Genomic DNA, 9874 nt, shown 5'->3' with positions numbered 1-9874 from the left:
AAAAAAGCGGCTCATTTGATTTCGTAATACTGCACGAAAAGAGATAACAGAATACAGAAATATACGCTGCCCGCGAAAAAAATTGCACCATCTGGAAATTCAGGTTGCACAACATATGTTTTCTGGGCTATTCTAAAGAGAAAACGATCTTTCTTAATAAATAAGACCTGTTTTAATGAAATTTTAATCATTCTTCCCTTTCGATATCCCAAACGACATATGTATCGCTGCTTGGCGTTGATAGCGACATAACTCAGAAAATGTAAATTTTCCAGGAACAGCAGTTTAAGATTTGCATTTGACTAACAGTTGAATACTGATCTGGTATATGGAACTAACGAAGTTAGAGGTACACCGTTTTAGATGATAAAAATACTGTATCTATTGAATCTGTCTGTGTAAAAAAATCAAAATTGACATTTTTTTCAGTGTATGCCATTATTAACGTCAACCGGAGATATGTAAATTTCAGATTTCTGTTTCGTTTTTCAGGTGTTGCAATTTTTCCTGACGAATAGTGGAGCTTATTGTTGGAGCGTGGAACGAAATTCTGCAGAGTTACAGGGACATGCATCGAAGTTGAACACGAATCACGATAATAACGGAAATAATTAATCTACTTGTTAGCAATAGCGAATCGGATGTTGTGGTATTAACAAGGGCAAGTAAATCGGATATGGAAATCCTAGAAGAATTTTCTACAAATTGTTCCGAGAAGAAAGTCGATATTCCTTGTATCCGCTGGACACCGTGGACTCCTTTTGAAGTGTTTAAACACTTAATTAACGTCGTTCAAATTACTATTCCGTTTCGTGAAAGTCACAAGAGGGAAGATAACGAAGGAGTTTGGAGATTTTCTATTTTTAATATTTGCTTTTCTTTTCAGGATTTCACGAGGTTCGTTCCTCTTCTAGAAAGGATGAGTGGTCGGCAGATGCTGAGCTTTTGATAAAGTATCTTGTAAGCCTGTAACAATCGGTTGTTTTTCATCTCGTCTTCGAAAAGGGCCGACACGAGGAAATCTTCTCTGAATTTGTATCTATGAGTAACATTTTCACATTCTCTTTCTGATTTTTGTCTAACCCCGAGTATCATATACACGAGTTCCTGCGAAATGAGCATCGTTCGGTTTTAAATTATCTTAGCCTGTACATAATATGATGCTCTTCTCGTTGGTATTACGCTTGATTATTGCTTTTTCGCGAATTCATCGGGTCAATTTTCTGATTATCTCGACTTTTAGACGATACATAGAGAAATGTTTCGAAAGGAATTCTTTTGCCTTTAAAAGTAAAGCGTTGTGACAAGTTCGTTCGTTTGAAGGAATTTTCACGAGAATTTCGCTAGCGTAACAGACTTGCAAGAATAAGAGTGATTGCATTACGATAATAATCACCGATCTACATAGCTTAAGTTCGTTGAGACGATTTGTTTTTTTTTTCTTTTTCGAAACACGCTGAGAAATTTCGACGTTTCTACGAATGAATTTTAGTGGACCGTAGTCTCGACTGGTGCTGTTTCCCAATAATAATATCTGTGATCCTCTAATAATTAGAAAATCACGAACACGAAGTGTAAATATTATTCAACGATATGTTTACATGCAACAATTTCAGACTCGTAATGAAACCGACGTGGAATATATTCCGGTTGTGGTACATTAAAATACCGTTCAGGTACAGGGGTATCAGAGGTGATATTTGATATTTGCTTCAAATTTATTGTTAATTGATCATAGTAGAACAATAATTAGCTGCATTTATAGTTTTAATAATAAAATGTAACTCAGCTGGCGTAAGCAAAAACAAGCAAACACCAGTCTCGACCAGGCAGCCGTTGAAAATCAGGATACATCAAGCAGAGTGATACGAAAATATCGAACATTTCGCTGACAATTATAGTTTTGTCGCGTTCAGGGGGAGCTCTGTGTTGTCGGGTGCAAACTTATTCGTTACGTTCGTCGTTCACGTAGAGATTTTTCTCGACGATAGGAAGGTGGAAGAGAAACTTTCGGATAGTTCCTTTTAAGGGGCAATAGAGCTCGATAAAAACAGCCTTATGTATTCACGATATCTCGTGCAATGCGCGCCAGTATAGTTAACCCTTTGCGGCCCATAATGTTCGAGGATTCGTAATGAAATTTCAATTCGTACAGAAAACTTTATTTCAACTGACGGGGCTCGGTACTCTAAGGTATACAGCGAGATATTTAACGAAGTATCACAAAAGAATGGAAAGTGTAAGGAAGTGTATGAAAGAACAATGATCACAGAAATGTCGAAAGAAAGAAAATCAATCGATAACGAACCAAAGTCGTTGCGGTTCTACTCATGATTGTATTGGACATCAAAGGGTTAAACACCGGGTTAAACTCGATTCGTTTTTCGCAATACTGCATTCACACCCTGTGTATCGGTATAAGCATCGATATGCGTATGGCTATGTGTCGTGTATTAATTCTGACAGTGTCTTCCGAGCGTTTTTGCACGCGATTACTTAAAACTTACTTCTTCACACTTCGCAAGAACGTATTAACTTAATAGTTAATACACCGACGTGACTTCGAGTCGTTTCTCCCTGTTCAAACAAAACAACGCGGACTATCGTTCTCTCTTTTTCTCACGCTGTTATCACGCATACCGTAACACGTACACGCACGCTCTCTCCCATTGTTATGTTAATAAAATCTATTATTTAATAAACAATTTACACGCATAACATAATCGATAGATATCATATATGTATATATATATATATTTTTTTTTTCCTTCTATACAACAATAAGTTCATTAATCGCTAGATAGGATCGTTCGTATTGATACTTTCGTTCTCACACGTTAGTTCCAACACTTTCTCGCCTCCGTGTATATACACCATGGACTATGACAACATTTAAGCAGAAGCATTTTTCCCTTCGTTTTTCGACACTCGAAATATGGGCGCGACGACGCTTTCGTAAACGTCTATCAATCCGTCTTCCGTACGATTCCTCGAGTCCCCCTCGAAACACAGAATGTGTGATCATATACATTATGAACGCTATCGTAACTACATAATAAATCTTTTTCATATACAATGAATATAATACACAACTAACAATATATAGCAACAAAGAAGAAATTTGATTTCACGGTGACTCTGCTGCGTGAAGAATTTTTACCACCTCACAGAGGCTCTTGTTCTTTCATGCTTGTTCTATGTATTTTCCAGAGTTTATAACCGTATTTCAAGGATTCGCGATACATGAAACTTCGTCGTATACGCTTCATGTCACGCTAGCGTCGGAAAAGTGTTGGAAATAAAGTCGAGTGTCGCTTTAACGAAGAGTAATAACGCCATGCTCTACGTATGCCGCCGTTCTGATACGTGTTCAATTCGAAAAATCACCTTCGATGCCTCTACATCTCCTTTCTTTCTCCCTTTCGTGTTTTCTCTTCTTTAGTTATCTTTCTCCGATCGAGACGCGATCAGTCTTGGGCTCATCCAGACGCGTGACAACGTCCAAAAAACGTTATTTAACATTTAACTCCCTTCCACATATACTCGTTGTCTTCCATCTTGGACGTACGTAAATTTCCATCAACGAGATTCGTATCAGTAGCGTCGATTTATGTTCGATCGTGAACAGTGTATAACCATAGGATGTGCCTTCACCGTCGATCGAACTAACGTTCACTGTATTACTCGAAGGAGATCTGATTCTGATTTTGAACGCGATCGATCCATTCGTCGTATCAGCGTTCAATTTTATATATATATATATATACTCTATCGATGGGACGAGGACTGTCACGACGTCTGAATAGTTCGTGACTTTATCGAACAGGAAACCGGCATTTTCGATCACTGTCCGTCTCTACATATTTATCAATCGTTCGTTCCGCGAGGAGCACCGTTCTACGTTCGTCCAAACTGTATTCGATAGTTCTCCCTATCACCAACGAAGGACCTACGAAAGAGGCTCTCACACGTCCGTTATAGTTCTTTAGATTTTGTGCATTCACCTGGGCACGAGGTTGAAAAGTACGTGTGTGACTCAAGTGGACGCGTGGATTCTGAAGGCGGGCAGCAATCTCTACACGTACCACTCTTTAATGTCTATCAGTTCCCGTTTCTTGTTGGTCTTGCTGCCGTTCGCGCCGTTCTTCAACGTTCCGTTGAACGGTTGACCGGAACCAGCGGCTCCCAGCAACGCCGCGTTCGGATCTTGGCAGAATGTCTTCGTTTCGTCGACTTTGTAGCTGGTCTCTGGACGATTCTTGAATTTCAGAATGATCAGGATGATCAGGACAATGGCGATCAATGCTGCGGCTATAATGCCGATTATCAAGGCAGCGTTCTCCGCCGCCTCGGACGTTATCCTTTTGTTGTTGTTGTTCTTCGGCGGCGTCGGCATCGGCGGATACATTGGCGGTGGAGGCGGTGGAGGTGGGTCCGTCATCTCTGTGGTGGTCGTTTGGGTCGTCACAGTGGTCGATCTCTGCGTCACGATGCTACTGCAATGTTTAAAGCGAGAGGGTTGAGAATTTTTTGCGGTAGAATCTTTTTTTTCTCGTTTCGTTGACACGTTCACTGGCCACGTTGGTCACCTGTGACCGAAGATTGTCCCCTGGTGGTCGTCGATGACCGGAGGGCCTCAAATCTTTAGAATAGTTGAAGTAAAATGAATATCGTCGACTGACAATTTCGAACATCGTAGCTAACTACTACATTATTTTGAATTAAAAAAAAAAAAAAATGTTTAGAATAGTGAAAATTTTCTTGAGGTCCCCTGGCGTGGCAGTCAACGTGTTAACATCTAAATACATTTACAACTGGCTCTGTCGAGCCGATCAACAAATTTGATAATGTGGGTATCGTATATTTCGATAGGACGAATTGTAGAGTGTTGTGCAGTAAAATAATTTTAATTATTACTATCAGTGGCGGCTCGTGAGAATTTGCAACGGTGAGGTTGTAGCAATAAAAGTAAAAAAAGATCGGTATGGATTGGAGAAATTGTGTCGTTAATAAAATTAAATAATAACGATTAAAACAGGATCTTTCGTTTTATACTGGAGGAGCTGCGTCCTTTATGGACGAGCCGCTACCGATTGGTACGGGCATTTTTTTTTAAAAGGAACGTTTTATGTCGTTTATAGGCGTTGAATATTGATTCGTATAGTGATTCATGTTGGTGTGTTATTTAAGGTGGAATTTAATTAAGATATTAATTCTCCTGCTTTAATTAAGATATCTATGAAAATAGTGGAGATGGAAAATATTTGAAAAATTGTGAGTAAATTAAGCAACGAGGTAGAAATGTATTTTAAAGCTCTAGCTTTAAAAATATAATAGCGGATGAATTTCATCGAATAGCACGATTTACGGTGAAATTAATCGGAATATTTAAATAGACGATCGAAACGAAGTTGATTGGAATAGTCACATAATCAAACTGCCAATTTCAATCTAGTAATTTAACGACGTTTATTCGATCTATTTCCGACTGTCGGGTAATTCTGCTGATAATTGAACGGAAATACGAAAAAGTGAGTATTTGTGAAAATTTGTATACCTTGTATCGACGAAAACATCTGAAACGCGTAAAGAAATGCCAAAGAATCTTTTCTGTTTATTTTCACTTAATGCCCCACGATTAATACGTGTCAGAAATAGTATCGTTACAGACGTTATGAAATATTTCTTTTCATCGAAATATTAATTTATAGAAAAAGATTACAATTCAAAGATGTAAATAGTTTCGAAAGTTTGTTTACCTGGTATCAATAGAAAAATCCAAAATGTGTACAGAAATGCCAAAGAACTGTTTCTTTTTTTTTTAATTAATGCCATGATTAATAGGTATGAAAAATATTACCATATTATTTTACTTCGAATATCACGGACGTTATAAAGTATTTCTTCTCTACTTTGAATCTTACAATCACTTCTATGGAACTTATAATCACTTAAAAAAGAATCATTTACAGCTAGACTAAAGAAAACCTTCATTCCACAGTTTTCTCTTTTAAAACACCAAACAATCTCCACTAACGATAATGTACCCTTAAGAAAGGAATCGCAAAGAGAAGCTAACAGTTATCTTTTTCTACTCGACAAACTCGTCGCACATTTTTAATCCTCAAACGCTTCTATAGCGCTGTGTTTAAATCTCAGTTTTCCCACGGTACGATGATAAACAATCACACATCCACCTGAACGAATAAAAAGAAAAGAATAACCGAAACTGAACGAATCACCGCGATACAAGTGCATGTGTGAGGTATGGAAAACACAAAGGTCTCGCAGGAAACACAATTGCCGCTAAGAAACGACGCTGAAACCTGCCGCCGGTAAAACACCAGCTTCGGTATGTGTAATTACACATGTTAGCAAGTACACGCGATTAAGTCGGATATTTTGTTGACTGATCGAGTTTGGTAATAGGGTGGCAAATCAAGAATTTCAACGTCGCCGCGGGGTGCTCCTCGAGAAACTGACAAACTCACCTGGCGTGGCTGGTTTCGAGGTCTGTGGTTGACACATTGTACTGGACGGAGACGGTGACGATGTCCCGGGTCGATGTCGACGGTGAGCCTGGAGACGTTTGCGTGCTGATGTGACTGGTCGTGTACTCGCGGGCAGTTGTATACGTCACTGAGCTTGAGTCTGCTTTGGACAATAGAAAAGAGAGAGAAGCGTCAGCCGGCTGTTGCAATTACGCGTATCTGATTGGTTCCACTGAAGGATGGGGTAGTAACGTGCTACCGACAATATATACGCGTGCGTAGGCCGGCGATATTCACGCGTGCGTGGCTAGCAGCCACGTTGCGAGTACCGACGGCGGAAGCAGTCGTGTTTCGCGGCTTCCAGGGACAACCGTTCAATCATCAACACGCACACTATGCCCTCTTGGTTAATTGGCTGGAGGTGTTCGAGAACCCGAAAATGTCGGGTCGAGAACTTTTCTCGGGATCGGGTCGGGTTCTTCCAAGTATCTCGAGATTCGAGAATACCGGGATTCCCGAGAATATCGGGACTTCCGAGAATTTTGAGAACTTGAAAGTGTCGAGTCGGGTCGAGAATTTTTCTCGGAATTGGGTCGGGTTCCTGAAAGTATCTCGAGATTCGAGAATACCGGGATTCCCGAGAATTTCGAAATATAAGAATATCGGGATTTCCGAGAATTTCGAGATATCAGAACATCAGAATTCCCGAGAATATTGAGAACTTAAAAGTGTGGGGTCGGATCGAGAACTTTTCTCGCGATTGGGTCGGGTTCCTGAAAGTATCTCGAGATACGAGAATATTGGGATTCCCGAGAATATCGAGAACCCAAATCACGTTTCGGTACTAGCTTTGGACGCGTATTATGCTCGTATTCAGTAAAGCTAGTCCCGGAACGTCGTTCGGGTTCTCCAAATTCTAGGGAATCCCGAATTCTCGAGTCGCGAGACACATTCGGAACCCGACTCGATCCCGAGAAAAATTCTCGATCCGACACGACCCGAAATTTTCGAATTCTCGCACACCTCTATTAATTGATATCATTTTCCAGTTTGGAGTATCGTAACGATAACACTAAGGGGATGCGTGTTAAGATTCACGAAGTGTCTGGTTCATTGTTGACGAGACGGTAATCGTCGATCGCTGGTTAGTTTTTTTTTTTTTGGATACAATATATAGATTGTAAAAGAAGTTAAGTGGAGAAATATGTAGTACGTTGGTTCGGAAGTCTATGAAGGATTGAAGCGGATCCGGTAATAATTGATGATGGAGCAATGGGGGTATTGAGCAAAATCGAACAATTGATTTGTGCTAGAGAATTCGCAAGGTCTTTGTGCAAGTAGAAAGTTAGATGATGTGCACGAAATTCATCAAGTTTGTCGTAAGATTTATAATACCTCTAAGATTTCATTAATACCTTTAGAGTTGTGACAGAAATATCTTTGTGTAAATAAAATTCTAAGTAATATTTTAAATTAATACCTATAATAATACCTAATATAATATCTATTAATACTCGATAGAAAAATCTAAAAGAATAATAATTCGCGATAGTTACAAATATATAGAAATTTTTCAAATGCTCTTCGAGAGTATTAAAACGGAACTGAAAGACCGGGGTGCAAAATTTCGATGTGAATTATTGTTAAAGAAATCGTTTCCACTAATCGTAAATCGGTGCACACACGAAATGTAACATGCGAAGCACAACCCTGCACTTCTCGACGTTCGCCATCGATTCACGGTTGAACTAGTTACGATATGTCTACCGACAAAGTTCATTAACCGCCGCCGAGTATTCGCTGAACAAAGCGTCTGGTGCCTTTTCAAGTAATTCCTTGAAACGAACATTTATAAAAAGAATTGGCGTGAACATCGAATTTACAGCTATCTTTAAAAAGACTATCGATCGAAAAACTATTACTCCATCGCGTTACTTCATATTACCATATTTTTTATACGTTACATTAATACAAGAAGGATCATCCGGGTCAAAATGGACCCACTAGCAACATTCCAAAAGTGAATTTTCATGTAACTTAAAACGTAATTAGAAAAATCTGTCTCATGTGAATGCGAACAGAAGCGAGTGTACAGAAAAGAAAGTCAGAAAATTGCAAACGATAACACTTATCAGTATCGAAAATTCACCTATTTTCTGGAAAGTTGCTAATGGGTCCATTTTGGTGTTAAAGTAGTTTCCTACTTTTTCAAAATTCGTCCAAGAGGAATATATACTCGAAAAAGAATGTCGTCGAAGAAGAAAAGAAAAAGAAAAAGTGAATTTCCTACTGGTCTTTAGCTAATCGTATTCCTTTTTGTTTCACGTGAAATTGCTTTAACTGCGGTGGACAGGTACTCATTCTGCGATGAAGAGCAGCTCACTAAAAAGAAGTCGTATCGACGTCGCGTCGCGTCGAACAGAAAAATGCTATTTTTGTAATGATCAACCTAATCGACGGCAGTTGAGATCGGTGGAGCTTTCACCGCATCAAATTGAGGGATATGCAAACGTAGAGGATTCTCGATGGCTACGGATTTTCATAACGAGTTTTCACGAGTTTTTTTTGTACTCTTCTCTCATTTTTCTCCATCCTGTTCGCGTATATTGATAAATCGAGGTGAGGCAATCTGAAGAAGCAAGATGATCTGACCTGTGACAAGTGTTATTTTGCCGCGAAGCAAGAATTTTGGCCGAGAGTTGTTTCGAATTTTCAAATTTTGAAGTGGACAATTTTTTTGTAAATTTTGAGAAGGATTTTTTTCTTTTATTTGCGAAGTAGGACGTTGAAAAATTATTTGAATTTCACTTTTTAGTCAGTTATGAATTTTCTAGATGTTGGTATTTTGTTGAAATATTGAACCAAATTTGTTAGTTTCTTCTATCTAGTCAAATAAGTTTTAGTGTGCATATACGAAAAGTTTATACCACTCTTTTGTAATTAATAGACTACTGCAACTTATTTTTGTGTAAAAAGAATCTAAGAAGATTACTCGTAACGTTGCAAATATTATTCGAATTTTTCATAAATTAGTGTTCAAAAAAATAAAGTAAAAAAATATTCTGTGAATTATCTTGGGGACGATATAACAATAACGATAATAATAGAGCATTACGACATAGCTGGCAAACCAAATACAGTAAATTCTCTACAAGAGTCAGTAAGTTTGGATTCTACAAGTGACAGTATAGATGGTCATACGACTAGGTTGCGTCATTGCTGCGCCCATGTATCTCGCTCGCAGTCAGTCAAGCGTGTAACGCTACACCAGTCGGTTTCCTTTACGAGATTTCACGGCTCGACAAATCATAATAGAAAAATATAATTTCTTTAATTTTACTTTTTCTCATCTGGAATTTTTTTTAACATGTGGTGAGATTTTA

The 9874-nt window shown here is 38.7% G+C and overlaps 1 protein-coding gene across 1 annotated transcript in view; it reads right to left on the bottom strand.

Moving 5' to 3' along the window:
• Positions 1-4035: 4035 nt before the first annotated feature.
• Positions 4036-9874, bottom strand: part of LOC108571052 (neurexin-3-like) — a gene marked incomplete at its 5' end in the record, with an annotated part of 121755 nt that continues 115916 nt past the window's right edge. The window contains 2 exons of the mRNA XM_017933022.1: positions 4036-4496; positions 6492-6651. Coding sequence (XP_017788511.1) covers positions 4076-4496; positions 6492-6651 — 581 coding nt within the window. The remainder of the gene's footprint in view (positions 4497-6491; positions 6652-9874) is intronic.

The sequence above is a fragment of the Habropoda laboriosa genome, unplaced genomic scaffold (genome assembly GCF_001263275.1).
Source record: "Habropoda laboriosa isolate 0110345459 unplaced genomic scaffold, ASM126327v1 scaffold106, whole genome shotgun sequence".
Lineage (NCBI taxonomy): Eukaryota > Metazoa > Arthropoda > Insecta > Hymenoptera > Apidae > Habropoda > Habropoda laboriosa.
Note: the sequence above shows the minus strand (reverse complement) of the source record. Positions and strands in the feature narration are given on the sequence as shown.